The sequence below is a fragment of the Narcine bancroftii genome, chromosome 3 (assembly GCF_036971445.1).
Source record: "Narcine bancroftii isolate sNarBan1 chromosome 3, sNarBan1.hap1, whole genome shotgun sequence".
In the NCBI taxonomy this organism is placed as follows: domain Eukaryota; kingdom Metazoa; phylum Chordata; class Chondrichthyes; order Torpediniformes; family Narcinidae; genus Narcine; species Narcine bancroftii.
In genome coordinates this window covers 371,211,161-371,228,172 of record NC_091471.1, presented here as the reverse complement: position 1 = coordinate 371,228,172, position 17,012 = coordinate 371,211,161, and the positions used below count along the sequence as shown (strand labels likewise).

At 44.4% G+C, this 17,012-nt stretch overlaps 1 protein-coding gene and 1 long non-coding RNA gene across 3 annotated transcripts in view; one reads left to right on the top strand and one right to left on the bottom strand.

The window, feature by feature from the left end:
• narf (nuclear prelamin A recognition factor) overlaps positions 1 to 17,012 on the bottom strand; it is a 48,631-nt gene that overhangs the window by 14,499 nt on the left and 17,120 nt on the right. For both annotated transcript variants that reach the window (XM_069930329.1, XM_069930327.1), the window contains exons 5-8: positions 16,282 to 16,414; positions 9,669 to 9,803; positions 3,570 to 3,688; positions 503 to 632 (exon numbers count right to left, since the gene is read on the bottom strand). In XM_069930329.1, coding sequence (XP_069786430.1) covers positions 503 to 632; positions 3,570 to 3,688; positions 9,669 to 9,803; positions 16,282 to 16,414 — 517 coding nt within the window. The remainder of the gene's footprint in view (positions 1 to 502; positions 633 to 3,569; positions 3,689 to 9,668; positions 9,804 to 16,281; positions 16,415 to 17,012) is intronic.
• On the top strand, positions 4,057 to 16,188 carry LOC138759609 (uncharacterized). The gene is made up of 4 exons (XR_011354991.1): positions 4,057 to 4,126; positions 7,933 to 8,097; positions 11,828 to 11,939; positions 15,772 to 16,188. It is a non-coding gene; the product is annotated as an uncharacterized lncRNA (long non-coding RNA).

Below are 17,012 nucleotides of genomic sequence, written 5' to 3'. Positions count from 1 at the left end.
TTCCACTGTCCTCAAGAGTTTCAAATTTAATGCTCCGAGAGAAAAAACTGCATCAAACTGATTTTAAATGAGCAAAAAATTATTTTTAAACAGCAAGCACTGGTTTTAGCTTCCTTGCTTGCTGCTGAGTCAAATCCCAACAGCTTTGTGGATGCACCCATGTCCCAAACAATAAAACAGTTCAAGAAGGCAACTCACGTTACACCAGTGTTAAGAGTCCAAAGGCTCAACTCCCCAGCCTCCAAGTCGATCTATTCCTTTCAGTCCCATCATTCCTCATCCTCATTACCAGTCATCATCTTCACCATCTTCATCCATGTGAGTTGGTTTCTGATTCTACCCACACTTCTCTGCCACTATAAATTCCAACTGAGCTTGTGATCACAAATTAAATTTCTTTTCATTTGCCACATATTTTCCATACTGCACCTGCTTAGGAAATCTTCATCTGTAATGCTTTTCAGTTTTGATAAAGACACTTCCAAAGATATTGTGATATTACCTGAGGTTAGTACACAATCAACATCTTGTATCTTGTAAACAATGTTGTAAAAGTCTTCTCCTAGTGCCTCCAATTTTTTATCGTAGCAAGGAGTTATGACTAGATGGAAGATCTTCTCAGGAGGGAGGTGCTGAAAAACAAATTGCAACAAAGTAATACCAAAAGCCAAAATATCTTTACGGTTTCAGCATACAAAGAAAAAATGGAATTGTTTGTCTCATTCTTGCACTCCATCCTGGGCTGTATTATAACAAAATTACAAAAGGCAAACACAAAGTCATTTATAGATTTTTATACTTCAAAGGTTTCTATTATAAAAAAAACATTGAGAAATTAAATACTCTAATCTAATATGCATCTCAAATTTAAATACATGAACCTAATTTTGCAAGTCTACAGCACTGTACTGTTTTAATAACATCCCTGAAAAAAATGGTAATTTTGTTACATTTTCTTTCCTTTGTTTCATGCAGTAAAATAATTTCCATTAAATTTTGCAATAAGAACATGCAATTTCAGAATTTATTTTGCTTCTGTTCAAATTTAACGAATAATAAAGAAAAATGAACATGTATTGAGATGTAATTTATTGATTCGCTATTATCCATCTTTTAGATGAGTGGTGGACTAGCCTCACCAAGCGAACCCAGTTCAGCGCGGACATTGGCGACTTCAGGGGTTTCTACGAGGCTCTAAAGGCTGTGTACGGCCCCTCACCCCAAGTCCAAAGCCCGCTGCGCAGCTCAGACGGCAAAGTCCTCCTCAGCGACAAGATCTCCATCCTCAACCGATGGTCAGAACACTTACAATCTCTTTTCAGTGCCAACCGCTCAGTCCAAGATTCCGCCCTGCTCCAGCTCCCCACCAAGGATGAGACATATAAGGCAATCAAACAACTGAAAAGTGGCAAAGCAGCAGGTATGGATGGAATCCCCCCAGAGGTCTGGAAGGCTGGTGGCAAAACTCTGCATGTCAAACTGCATGAGTTTTTCAAGCTTTGTTGGGACCAAGGAAAACTGCCTCAGGACCTTCGTGATGCCACCATCATCACCCATTACAAAAACAAAGGCGAGAAATCAGACTGCTCAAACTACAGGGGAATCACGCTGCTCTCCATTGCAGGCAAAATCTTCGCTAGGATTCTCCTAAATAGAATAATACCTAGTGTCGCCGAGAATATTCTCCCAAAATCACAGTGCGGCTTTCGCGCAAACAGAGGAACTACTGACATGGTCTTTGCTCTCAGACAGCTCCAAGAAAAGTGCAGAGAACAAAACAAAGGACTCTACATCACCTTTGTTGACCTCACCAAAGCCTTCGACACCGTGAGCAGGAAAGGGCTTTGGCAAATACTAGAGCGCATCGGATGCCCCCCAAAGTTCCTCAACATGATTATCCAACTGCACGAAAACCAACAAGGTCAGGTCAGATACAGCAATGAGCTCTCTGAACCCTTCTCCATTAACAATGGCGTGAAGCAAGGCTGTGTTCTCGCACCAACCCTCTTTTCAATCTTCTTCAGCATGATGCTGAACCAAGCCATGAAAGACCTCAACAATGAAGACGCTGTTTACATCCGGTACCGCACGGATGGCAGTCTCTTCAATCTGAGGCACCTGCAAGCTCACACCAAGACACAAGAGAAACTTGTCCGTGAACTACTCTTTGCAGACGATGCCGCTTTAGTTCCCCATTCAGAGCCAGCTCTTCAGCTCTTGACGTCCTGTTTTGCGGAAGTTAGCCTGAAGAAAACGGAGGTCCTCCATCAGCCAGCTCCCCACCATGACTACCAGCCCCCCCACATCTCCATCGGGCACACAAAACTCAAAACGGTCAACCAGTTTACCTATCTCGGCTGCACCATTTCATCAGATGCAAGGATCGACAACGAGATAGACAACAGATTCGCCAAGGCAAATAGCGCCTTTGGAAGACTACACAAAAGAGTCTGGAAAAACAACCAACTGAAAAACCTCACAAAGATAAGCATATACAGAGCCGTTGTCATACCCACACTCCTGTTCGGCTCCGAATCATGGGTCCTCTACCGGCATCACCTACGGCTCCTAGAACGCTTCCACCAGCATTGTCTCCGCTCCATCCTCAACATTCATTGGAGCGCTTTCATCCCTAACGTCAAAGTACTCGAGATGGCAGAGGTCGACAGCATCGAGTCCACGCTGCTGAAGATCCAGCTGTGCTGGGTGGGTCACGTCTCCAGAATGGAGGACCATCGCCTTCCCAAGATCATGTTATATGGCGAGCTCTCCACTGGCCACCGTGACAGAGGTGCACCAAAGAAAAGGTACAAGGACTGCCTAAAGAAATCTCTTGGTGCCTGCCCCATTGACCACCGCCAGTGGGCTTATATCGCCTCAAACTGTGCATCTTGGCGCCTCACAGTTTGGCGGGCAGCAACCTCCTTTGAAGAAGACCGGAGAGCCCACCTCACTGACAAAAGGCAAAGGAGGAAAAACCCAACACCCAACCCCAACCAACCAATTTTCCCCTGCAACCGCTGCAACCGTGTCTGCCTGTCCCGCATCGGACTTGTCAGCCACAAACGAGCCTGCAGCTGACGTGGACATTTACTCCCTCCATAAATCTTCGTCCGCGAAGCCAAGACAAAGAAAGATGGTTATATCAGTGTTTAATTCTCAACACTGTGAACCATTACAGCAGAAATATTTTAAAATTTTGTGACAAGTGCCGCTGTTCTATCCTTCAGCAAGTTATGACCATTGCAAATAGTTGCCATCTGTGGCAGCAAGTGCATTTAGCAGTGCAAGTGAATGTTCGCAATGCTCTTGGGTATCAGAAGATATGCAGCATCAAGCACTTGGCTAAGAGAATGGGATGGGACCTTCAGTCACAAACTGGATCAAAATAATTCAAAATAATTTGATCTAACAACAGCAACAACCACCATTGTTTCTGGTCAAGCAAGTGACATTGGCTGGGAATGGAGGAATATTTCAAGGCCCTTCTCTGTGGTATTAGAAATTCTTACTGTGCAGCTGTCAAAAGAGGAGACATTTTTTAAATTATACAAAGTTCACCCACTTACCTGCTTTTTGGCAAAATAGTCCTTTATCAGAGATCCCATGACTTGTTGAGGGGATTTGGCAGTGCAGATGTGTGGAAGCACAAGGCTACCAAGGGCTTTTTCAGCATAACGAATCCAGCCTGCAATAGATCACCTCTGAATTGCATGATTAAAAATGGCACAACATTTTTACATTTATTTCATTTGTGGTAACAGCTTGGTATTAAATGAGCCATTTGTGAGTTATAAAAAAGGTGTTCCTTCAAATGTCAAGAGTTACCTCCTTACTGGAAAAAACTACTCACATTGATAGCAATGGATTTATGACTGGAATGACAACATATTTTGAGCCTTACTCATCCTGTGTTTTTAATATGTGTTACACCACATTTAGAAATATGAATGGCATTAAACCCAAGAACTTACAAGAACGACCAGGTGCTATTTAAACCTCCTGTAAAATGCAAAACAAATGAAAACAATGTAATCTGGTATCATTGTTTTGATTTGAGGTAATATTTCAGACATTGGATGGAACTGCTTTCCTGAACGAACTTTGTTGTTAAACTTGACCACAGGTAAATTTAATTTTATTCAACATTTTCCCCATTCCATACTTCATCGAAATATATCAAACGGAAGAGGGTGGCCAGAGTTAACATAGGACCCTTGGAGGATGAGAAAGGAAAACTGGTAGCAAGAAATGAGGAAATGGCCAAGGCATTGAACAAATATTTTGTGTCAGTCTTCATGGTGGAAGGCACGTCCAGCATGCCCAAGGGCGGAGTTAAGGATGCGAATGCTGGGGAGGGCCTTGATAAAATAGTTGTTACAAAGGAAGAAGTGATGGAGAAACTAATGGGACGAAAGCCAGACAAATCACCTGGTCCTGATGATATGCATCCAAGGGTTCTGAAGGAAATGGCACAAGTTAGAGTTGATGCATTGGTGGTCATAGACCAAAATTCCTTGGATTCTGGGCAGGTCCTGGCAGACTGGAAGACAGCAAATGTCACGCCACTTTTTAAGAAGGGATGTAGACAGAAGACTGGAAATTATCGGCCAATTAGCTTGACGTCTGTAGTTGGAAAAATGCTTGAAGCCGTCATTAAAGATGAAATAGTGAAACTTTTGGAACGTAAGGGTTCAATCAGGCAGACGCAGCATGGTTTTAGTAAGGCAAGATCTTGTTTGACAAACTTGTTAGGATTCTTTGAGGATATAATGGGTGCGGTGGATAGAGGGGAACAGGTTGATGTTGTCTATTTGGATTTCCAGAAAGCGTTTGATAAGGTGGCGCACAAGAGACTTCTCAGTAAGTTACAGGAAAGTGGAGTCCGGGGAAGTCTATTGGCCTGGATTGAAAATTGGTGGTCTGACAGGAGAGGCAGAGAGTCGGGATAAATGGGAGTTTTTCAGGTGGGCAGAGAGTGGTAAGTGGGGTGCCGCAGGGGTCTGTGTTAGGCCCACAACTGTTCATCATTTACATTGATGTCTTGGAGGGGGGGACAAAATGTGGCGTCGCCAAGTTTGCGGATGACACCAAATTGAGTGGACGAGCAAATTGTAATGAGGATGTGGAGAGTCTGCAGAGGGATAGAGTTAAGCTGGATGAGTGGGCAAAGGTCTGGCAGATGGAGTTCAATGTTAGTAAGAGTGAGGTTATCCACTTTGGCAAGAAAAATAAAAGAGCTGAATTTTATTTAAAGGGTGAAAAACTACAGCATGCTGTTGTGCAGAGGGACTTGGGAGGGCTTGTGCATGAATCGCAAAAAGTTAGGTTGCAGGTGCAGCAGGTCATTTAGAAGGCAAATGGAATGTTGGCCTTCATCGCTAGAGGAATTGAATTCAAGAGTAGGGAAGTAATGTTACAACTGTATAAAGTACTGGTGAGACCGCACCTGGAGTACTGTGTCCAGTTCTGGTCTCCATATTTGAGGAAGAATAGACTGGCTTTGGGGATGGTCCAGAGGAGGTTTACTGGGATGAAGGGGTTGACTTATGATGAAAGATTAAATCGTCTAGGATTGTATTCGCTCGAGTTCAGAAGAATGAGAGGAAATCTTATAGAAACATATAGGATTATGAAGGGTATGGATAGGATAGATGTAGGTTGAGCTGGCCGGGGAAACTAAAACTAAAAGGTTCGGGGGAGTAGATTTAGGACAGAGATGAGGAAAAATAGTTTTTCCCAGAGAGTAGTGAATGTTTGGAATTCTCTAACCAGGGAAGTGGTTGAGGCTGCTTCATTAAACATATTTAAAATTTGGTTAGATTAATTTTTACATGATAGAGGAATTAGGGGATATGGGGAGAAGGCAGGTAGGTGGAATTAGGTTATAAATTAGATCAGCCATGATCGTATTGAATGGCGGAGCAGGCTCGATGGGCCATTTTTGGCCTCCTCCTGTTCCTACTTCCTATGTTCCTATTACTAACTAAATGTATTTATTATAGTTGCAAAGAAGGGTCCAGTGACTGAAATAGCCAATTTGTACAAAAAGTACCAGATAAAACTATGTAAAGACCCCCATGCTGGAGAAACTCAGCAGGTCAAACAGTATACTTTATAGAGCAAAGGTACATACAACTTGATGAAGGGCTCAAACCCAAAACGTTGGTTATGTATCTTTACTCTTTCATGTACATTGTTTAACCAGCATGGGGTTTTTACTTAAATCACGGGATCTGCAGACGTTTGTGTTTTACTCTACCACCACATGGAACTATAGTGAATTTGATATATTCTTTACTTGTATCAGAAGAGGACATTGAAGACACCATTGGAAGAAGTTGTGCTCTTCTTGCAGCAGGTGCCATCTTATATAGTTGATAAAAAATCTGGCAGATGACACCCTCAGCTGTTAAACACCTTAAGTTATCCCGGAAAAATTTCACAGCACTCTTATCTACCAGCTTTTCAAGGAAAGGGTTGGGAAATAATTGTTGAGGTTGTCAACAATGCCACATACCACAAAAAAGATAATCTAAACTTATTTAATGCATCCGAATGCAAGGAACAACATGTGAATGTTTAGATCATAAACAGAACCTACTGCTAAATCCCTGTGTTACATAACAGATTATACAGTAATATGTATCAGCAAATACTTCTTAATGTAGAAAGCTTGGATAATTTAAGTAAACAGTATTTTTATACTCTGGAGAATATAAAAGGCAGACTTGAAATTTGTAACATTTTCAGATGTTAAAATGTACAAAAAAATGTCATTTCAATACATTCATAACACAAATTTCTTCAGACTACAAACACCTTGATAAAAATTTTATGCCAGGTTCCGAAAGAACCATCATAGATTAGCATTTTGTTCATGTCCGTCACAAGTTCCACTAGACAACTAACATTGAGGCACAGATCCTTCGGGATGCTCAATAATTTTGTACAAAGCTATTCATGCAGTGTATGTCAGTGAAAGTAGTTGGAAGAAACACAAAATTACAACCACCGTCCATTTTGGTTTTTTCCAAAATGATAATTTTAGATGACCTTCCCCGTAATTATGCACATTTACCACTCCATAAGACTGAACAAATTTACAAGAATTTGGTCCCACACAAACATTAACCCAAACATCCATCCAGTTTTAGAGTCAGGCTAATGATTAAGGGTTAACACAAAGTGCTTGTATTTAAATTGCAGAAAAAAAATAGTGAATCCAGTAACCCAGAGAGTTCCATGTGTGGGCATATTCTCACAACTTTGGTGCTCTCCACATTTTGTTTTCAAGTTTTTTTTTCCATTTTAATCATTTGCCAATATTACACAACAGGAAACATGTTTTCACGTGATCCTTGCAATTGCAAAATACTGGACTGATCACCAGTATCATTATCAATGTCTAACACCAACAGCAAGCAATTTTGTTGAGTAATTTTTTAAAAAGAAATACAACATGGGAACAAGTCCTTTCAGCCAATGAGTCTGTGCCGCCCAATTACACCCAATTGACTTACAAACCCCGGTATGGTTTTTATAAACAGAATTGGGTATTCAAGAGTTATTTTTAAATTTTATGTTCAGCAAGTTCATTCAAATAATTAAAAAAAGTTTTTGTTGTCAATAAATTTGCAATCTATAAAGGTGTTTAATTTTTCGTATGTTCCCTCTGAACCCTATCCACTCTTCAAGAAATTGTTGTTGTTTCAACTCTGAGCAAAGAAACAGATGAACACTTTGTCTCATACACCATGTATATTATTTAAGATGATGGGTTCCTTCAAGTTAATAGACAGACAAATGTGAATGCATCTTTGGCTGCTGAGATCAAGATGTAAATTTGTTTCTTGATACATTTAGTTTTGACTTTAAGTAATCAGAGAACATGTCCACATTTTTTAATTACCCTTTTGAAAATTTTCACAGGTTTCCACGCCATCACGTCTATCACTTGGCCAATACTATGGATGGTAGACAATAATTGTAGTGACTTCAGACATAGTGATTACTTCAACCAGAGAAGAGAAAGATGACGATTTAATGGAAATTCCTAAAAGGGAAAGGTCATTCCTTGGCTTTGGAGAATCCCAGGTGGGTCATTGTTAGGGAAGTTACTTTATCAGAGTTGTTACAACCATGGAATTGTTTGCTGAAATAGAAATGCCTTCACATTTGAAGGGATTACAGAAAGGAGAAAAAAAAGGGCTTTGGGAAGAGAGTTAGTTTTGGACTGTTGCAACAAGGCAAACAGACACAACAGGCTGAATGGGCTCCTTTTCTTCTGGAAGTTTACATTCTACTACCATGACATATGTAGATTGAATATTGGTCATAACTTATCAACTGCGCCCACAATGGCTTGGTTCCACGTTTCCCGGTATTTGTCACCTTGCATTAGAAAGCAACATTATAAAATGCCACCACATTTTAAATGCAGCTTACCTGACAATTTTCTTTAAGCACATTTTATAATAATACACATATGACATAATGTCAAAATATTGGAAGATGATCCGTAAGTAAACAAGAAGGATAAGAGAACAAGCATCGATTGGATTCCTCTAACATTGAGCATTCTTGATGAAGCTCACAGGACCATCCTGCTTGGAACTTACTACAACCATGAAATAACTAGAGAACTATCAGTTGAAAACATCGATAGAGGAACAGCAGAGAGATGTTTCATCTGGACTAGTGTGAGTTATTGCATTTTTGAAAGTTAAATGCAAGAGAAAAGTGTACAGTAAATGGCAGGAGCATCAATGTATCGAAAGTTCTTGAATCTAAGTCCATTGCTTCCTGTAAGTAGTACAAATGGACGTTGTGGCAAAGAGGGCACATGACATGCATGCTTTCATTGATCTGAGCATTCAATATAAAAGACAGGAAATAATGTTGCAGCTGTTTAAAACTTAGGTCATATTTGGGGAATTATGTACTGTTCTGGTCACCACATTATAGGAAAGATGTGAAGGCGTTGGAAAGGGTGCAGAAGAGGTTCCCCAGGATGTTGCTGGATTCGAGAGGTTGGATACACAAGAGTACTTTCTCTGGATCATTGGATATTGAGGGGAGACCTCATAATGAGAAACATAAATGGAATAAATGGTTTCACCCCTCCCCCGCAGCCCAAGGGGGGGTGGAAATGTCAAATAACAGAGGACGTAACATTAAGGTGAGAGGGGGAGAATTTAAAAGGAAATATGCAAGATGTTTTTTAAAAAACAGTGGCAGGTGCTGAAACGAGCTACTCAGGGAGATGGTGGAAGCAAATATGTTAGCAATATTTAGGAGATAGTCAGACAGGCACATGAACAGACACAGGCATTTGAATTTGGATAAATTTGACATTATGGTTAGGACAGATATTGTGGACCAAATGGTCTGTCCTGAACTGTACAATTCTATGTCCTACAGACTGTACTGATAACGCAGAGGGAGCATGTTATAAACTTCCTATGAATGACATTTACTTTACAATCATTCATTTATAACTAAAAGTTCAAAGATACGGTCATATTACAGATGGATTGTAGAATAAGATTATTTCAAAATATTATTTTGAAAAGAAAATTGGTTCCAAATGTAGCTTGGATGAAAACATTTGTCTGTTACCTCAGGAACATGTAAAAATTACTGTAATGCATTAAAGAATAAATTACCAGGGCAAGCAGAGGCAAACATTGGTAAAGCATGTTGGTTTTGACTTCTCTGGTAAAAGCGTTGAACAAACTCTCTTTGACTCTCAAGAAGGCTGAAATCAGCTGCCAATGCCATATTGAAGACATAATGGACCCCTAAAAAGAACAAATTGCATTAGTTATCAGCAAAGAGTCAACTTATCCTTCCACTGGAAAGTATATTGCAGAACTTAACTTCTTTTGAGGTATTCCAGCATCTGCTGTGACCTGATTTCATTACAGGGAGACTTCAGCATATCAGGATATTTTAAAAATCAACAGGATTTGACGGATGTAATGGAGAGGCAGCATCCACCACCGAGTAGCACTGCTGCACTCCTGTTCAGAGGACACAGTGCCTGCCAATCAAAGTCAAGGACTCATCCCAAGCCATCAAGGTGACCCTTACGATTGGCCCACCTAAATCACCAGGTGCTGCAGTCCAGGCAGCCCGCCCAAACTCAGCCCTGACCTTCACCAAATTGGCCCAGGTGAATCACCTCAGTTCATCCCTGCTGAGCCCCAGCACTTGGCTTTGAGCCTTTGGCCACAGCAACCAATGGGGCCCACACTGACCCTTACAATTGACCCCCCCCCCCCCAGCTTTGCCCCCAGAACTATGAAAGACCATGTGCCCCTTTGTTCTGTCTCTTTGGAGTCCTCATGGCACGCAAGTATCACCTTCCACACTGGGTTGGGGTGAGTCTAGAGGCGAGGTAGCTCGAGCCGTGTCTGTACTGGTCAAGGGGTGGGGGCACGTAATATCACCTTGATCTGATTGTTGAATATGCATGTTCTTGTAACTTACCCAGTTTCTGTCGGTTTCCCCCTCCTCATTCGAAAGTGTATATTTACCCCCTGCATATTGTGTCTGCGTAGAGGTTTGCTTAACATATTGACCCTGTTGTCCCATTTCCATTCCTGAAATAAATGTGTGCTTTGTACCTGCACTTTGCTCTGGTTCTTAACCCGTGGGACCCACACGAACCTGAACAACAATTGGCGCCGTGAGCAGGATCCCAAGGGTTTTGGCCAAGCACATATCAGGAGGGATAGAAACATAGAAGATAGGAGCAGGAGTAGGTCATTCGGCCCATCGAGCCTGCTCCACCATTCAACGAGATCATGGCTGATCTTAAAGTTCAGTACCCCGTCCCCGCCTTCTCTCCGTAACCCCTAATTCCCTTATACTGAAGAAATAGATCTAATTCCCTCTTAAATATATTCAATGAACCTGCCTCCACTGCTCTCTGTGGCAATGAATTCCACAGATTCACCACCCTCTGGGTAAAGAAATTCCTCCTCATCTCGGTCCTAAATGGTTTGCCTATTATCCTCAAACCATGGCCCCGGGTTCTGGATTTTCCCATTCTTGGAAACATCCCATCTACATCCATTCTGTCCAGTCCTGCCAGAATTTTATAGGTCTCTATGAGATCCCCTCTCAATCTTCTAAACTCCAGCGAGTACAATCCCAATTTGCGCAATCTTTCCTCATAAGTCATTCCTGCCATTCCAGGTATCAGCCAGGTGAATCGCCTCTGCACTCCCTCCATTGCAAGAACATCCTTCCTTAGATAAGGTGACCAAAACTGCACACAATACTCCAGGTGGGGTCTCACCAAGGCTCTGTACAACTGCAGTAAGGTATCCTTATTCCTAGACTCAAACCCTCTTGATATGAAGGCCAACAGACCATTTGCCTTTTTAACCGCCTGCTGTACCTGCATACTCGCCTTCAGAGACTGATGTACAAGTACCCCTAGGTCTCTCTGCACTTCCCCATCTCTTAATCTATTGCCATTCAAATAGTAATCTGCCCTCCGGTTTGTATTACCAAAGTGGATAACCTCACATTTATCCACATTGTAGTGCATTTGCCATGGATCTGCCCAGTCCCTCAATTTATCCAAATCACACTGGAGCTTCCTGACCCCCTCTTCCGTGCACACAACCCCTCCTAGCTTAGTGTCATCTGCAAATTTGGAGATATTCCATCCAATCCCCTCATCCAGATCATTACTGTAAATTGTGAACAGCTGGGGTCCCAGTACAGATCCCTGTGGCACCCCATTGGTCACCGCCTGCCACTCAGAAAACGAGCTGTTTATCCCAACTCTCTGTCTTCTATTTTGGAACAGGGCAAAGAAAGCCAGTACTGGCCCCAAAGACTGAATCCCTGGGTGGGCCGACAATTGTGAGGGATTTGGAAGTCTGACCAGCATGCTGACCAGCTGGACCCTCGTGGCATAGGTATGGGTCACCACATGCTAACCCTCCTTAAGGAGTCAGGATTTCTCAAGGCAAGGGGCAGTCAGAGGGGAGCCTGGTAGGGATCACCAAGCTGCAGACCCTCTCTGAGCAAAAGGACAGGGAGACAGAAGCCCTGGAATGGACCTCCAGTGGACTGCAGGAGGCCCTTTTTGCTGCCCAAGGCAGAGCAAGCAACCTAGAGACCACAGAGGTCGCCTGCCGACTGGTGCAGCTCCAGCAGGCTCAAGCAGCCTGTTGGTCGGTCTGGTGACCTGACCCGATTAAAGTTAGAATCTTGGTTATAAGGCTGGAAAGGGGTACTGATAGTAGTGATCAGCCATGATCTGTAAAATGGCAGTGCTGGCTCGACGGGCCGAAGGGCCTACTCCAGCTCCTATTGTCTATTGTCCAGTGAGGTGAGCAGCCAGACGCTTGGCTGGGGGATGGGGACATTTGGATGGAGACATCTGGATGAAGAATGAGGAGGACAGGACTCTTGGGGAACCAGAGTCCCGACACAACTGTCCTGCCCCCCCCCCCCCCACCCCACCACTGAGCCCTCACAAGCCCGACCTGTTACCACACAGTCCCAGGAGGGGAGGGGGGGGTGCTTGATGAGGGGGCAGCGGAACGCAGGCCAGGGAACCCTCAGAGATCACTGAGACATGGGACTACTTCCCCAAGGAGCTCACCCAGCTGGCAGAGTGACACTGCCAGTGAGCACTTTGCTGCTTGGCTTCTCGGGCTGTGGGACGAGGGGGGCGCAAATATTGTCATCTTCCATCAGGAGACCAGTGCCCTGGGGAATATCTCAGAGTCCCAGACCATTAACAATGCCCTGCGAGCACCACAGGAGGGGATTAGAAGTGGGTCATCCCTGTGGGAGCATGTAGTCACAGACGGTACCCCACCCGGCTGGAATGGGATCTCCAAGGGAGACTCCAGTGGGCCACAGTAGGGGAGGCACCTGGGTCATCAGGGAGAAGACACATCAATTGGGGGGGGGGGGGGGGGAGGGGGGAGGGGGGGGGGTGGTGGGCACCGACCAAAGGTACATTGAGAACACGAGGATGACCTGCGCACTCGTGGGACACCTTGTAACTACCACTGCCCCTGACCTCAGGTTGATCATTCTGCTGCTCATGGGGACTGCCACGGGGAGAACAGTACGGGACATCATCACCGTTCTGGATGCTACTGGAGGCGCCCACGCAAGTCCGCAGTGCTGAATCTAGAACCCGAGCCCCCTGGTTCCCCGCAGGCGGCTCTACTTGACCTGCTGCACGCAGGAGTGGACCCCACCAGCATTGTTAGGATCCCCACTCCTGCCCTGTATGCACACTGGAAGGAGCTGTGCAAGCAGGGGCACGGACGGGGGAAGGCAGGCGGCTGCCCCGCTGGCAAGCAGAACGCCGGGGGCACCCTCGACCCCCCCCCCCCAACCGTGCCACCCAACCAGCCCTCACTGTTGTCCCGACACCATCTCCCCAGCCCTTAAGGCTGAGATCTGGCAGCAGCTGCTGCAAGAAATGACTTCCCTCACCCTGTGTGAGCAGCCCATCAACAGTGCGTGGCACCCCCCCAATCCTCTCCCATCGGATGGAGGCTAGGGTCCCCAGTGCGTGCACTCCGCTGCTCTTTCCCACCCGGGGGACCTGAGGCCACACATCCCTGTAGCAGCACATTGGGGAAAGGGCCGTGTGCAGTGCTGGTTGGCGCTCGTGGACACAGGCGCACAGCACACCATCATCCCTGGCAACCCTGCGGGGTGGAGGGGGACCACTATGCAGATTGAGGAGGTGGGAGTCTCCCTCCAGCCTGCAAAGGAGGTCACCATCTGTCTGGCCATAGGGAACCAATCCCATGCATCCGCCATGGTCCTCAATACGCCCTCCCCTAAATGTATCTTGGCATCAGTTTATTGCGGGGACAGTCCCTCCATACCAACCAGGGCAGTTTCACCTTTGGGGTAGCATGGGTGACCGTGGTACTGGGGGCAGCTAAGTGGGAGCCTGTAGTCATACCCCTCCCTTCCAAAGTAACCAATCTGCATCGAAACTCCAGAACATGCCGATCAAGCACAAACCACTTACCCCCATCCTGCTGGACAACTCTCAGATGAACTACTTACTTAGACTCTTTGCTCCAGTGGGTTTTAGGTTGGCTGTAGGGGGTGGACCTAATGGCAGCCCACCACCCCTCACATGGGTGCTTCAGGAACTCATATTTCCCTGCCTTTAATTTGACCTCCACTCAAGTCCCGACCCTCCACATCATCCTACAGTTCCTCCATAGACCAAAGGAGTGTTGGTGCAGACTCCCCAACTTCCCAGTCAGTAACAGTGACTGTCTTCACAGATGGCACCCAGGATCCGCACTCACCACCTCCAACGGTGTCACCAAGCTGGGGGCCCTTCTGCATACCCACTGGGTATGCGGGCACCGTGTGTACCCCTAGCACCTTGCCACCTGGTACGGCTGCTGTTTCCCTGCATTTGTGGTGCCCTACATCCACTCTCTTGACGACCTGGGGGAGCACACAGCCTTTGGCGACCACCGCAACAAGAGGGCCATTACTGCGGCTGAATGGTTCTGGATGATCGCCTTCCCCTCTCCAATGAAATGATCCAGATTACTGCCCTCCTGGAGACAATAGCCAACGAGATGGCAGTGTCTCTCCACCATACACAGGGTGCTCAGACCTGGACAGCTGCGGAGCTGAAGGCGGAACGTATAGTGGCATTACAAAATCGTATGGCCCTGGACAACCTGCTGGTGGCAAAAGGTGGTACCTGTGCAGTCATTGGACAGGAGTGCTGCACCTACATTCCTGACGAATCCCCTAACATCATCCATCTGGCTGACCACATTTGGGACTCAGTGGCCAAAATTCAAATATCCAGGGACCACTTCCTCCAGCATCACTGCCTCATGGGGAGATTGGTGGCCATTTGGCTCCATAGGTGGTATTTAGGCAACTATCATTTACTGGGGATTGCCATTATTCTTGTTATCACTGTGAAAGCCATTCTATGTTGTGCTTGTCAATTTATATGTACCTCAGCATTGCCCCATTAGACCTCCTTATCACCTGTCACATTTTATTGGCGAGCAGTGTCTTCCGAAGGGGTGGATTGTAATTGACAGGCAGCGTCCACCATCAGGTGGCGCTGCTGCACTCCTGTTCGGAGGACACAGTGCCTGCCAATCAAGGTCAAGGACTCATCCCAGCCATCAAGGTGACCCTTACGATTGGCCCATCTAAATCACCAGGTGCTGCAGTCCAGACTCAGCCCTGACCTTCACCAAATTGACCCAGGTGAATCACCTCAGTTCATCCCTGCTGAGCCCCTGCACTTGGTTTTGAGCCATTGGCCACAGCAACCAACGGGGCCCACACTGACCCTTGCGACTGACCCCCAGCTTTGCCCCCAGAACTATAAAGGACCATGTGCCCTTTTGCCCTGTCTCTGGAGTCCTCGTGGCATGTAAGTATCACCTTCCCCACTGGGTTGGGGTGAGTCTCGAGGCTAGGTAGCTAGAGCCTTGTCCATACTGGTCAAGGGATGGGGGCACGTAATATTACCTTGATCTGATTGTTGAATGTGTATGTTCTTGTAACTTACCCAGTTTCTGTCAGATTCCCCCTCGTCATCCAAAAGTGTATATTTACCCCCTGCGTATTGTGTCTGTGTAGAGGCTTGCTTAACATATCGACCCTGTTGTTCCATTTCCATTCCTGAAGTAAATGTGTGCTTTGTACCTGCACTTTGGTCTGGTTCTTAACTTGTTCGAACCCGAACAACAATGGGAATGTGTTGTCTTTTTACAGATGCTGATTATAACTTCACCAATAAACACAAGAGAGTGGTTCAAAGAGCATCTAATTTCAGGTGGACAGACGAATGCACCTTTCTCAATGTAGGAATTAAATAATAATAAGAAAACATTTCACCTTAATCTGATTTTATTCCAGTCTCTCAAATCCCAAAGTATAAATCAATCCATCACTGCTATTAATATCTTGAACACTTCAGAATTTTGCAGTGAATTGTTTTAAAAGAATTTCCCTAGTATTTCTTTAAACAACAATACCAATGAATTGTCAGATCTTAATCTGATGTGGTAAGCTTGTGCTCAGAGTCAGAATGTTGTCCTATACGAACTTGAACTTCTCTGGATTTATTTCTTTGTCACAAAATTATATTTGAAAAACAGAAGCTGAATTAAATTTTCCACTTCAGAATTAAATTGTTTTAGCTAATATTTTCATGTTGTATATTAAAATGAATTTGATTTAAAACAAGAGAAATTAAATATTAAAATCAATACCATTACTTACCAAGGTTTTTCAAGAATCCAGAAAGTCTTTGGATTACATCATTAATACTTATACAGTGCTTAACAGCAAAATAAGGCACTGACTGAGGGGAAATTGAAACTACCAGCACTTTGTGTTTGGACTCATCACACCTCTGCAGAAAAAAAAGCAAGTCAAATAGTCCAACAGAAAAAGACTCTTCGGCACACCACATCCATGCCAACATTTACTCATTGACAAAAATCCCATTTGGGCCATCTCTTTTTATGCCATGACTATTTTAGCATGTCTAAATGCCTCTTAAACATGATGGAGATGCAGACATTTTCTAGGAAGTCAGGCCAATGGATGGATACAGTGCAGATTTGTATCAGATCTGTTCTAATTTGGTTGAAAAGAACCATTTTGGAAGAAATAGGCCAGGGACAGAGATCTGCTTATATTAAGTTCAAGAAAATGAGAGAGCAATAAGTACTTTGCTGAAATAAATTTGTGCTTCCCTTTTGAATCAAAGTCTCCACATCACTACACTTCGATAAAAAGTCTTTGTCGGGCCCAGTTTATCCTTTCAATAGGCTCTTAACTGAAAATAGCAGAATATTGTACTATTATCAATTCAAAACCTTTTTTAATTGTTCAAATGACATGAGTTTTCCCTGCTCATAACAATCCTCGATAAATCTGATCCCTTTTTGGGATCAGGTATCTAAAATCTTATTACCATTCTTAAGGGTATAAGTCTATTCTGAGTC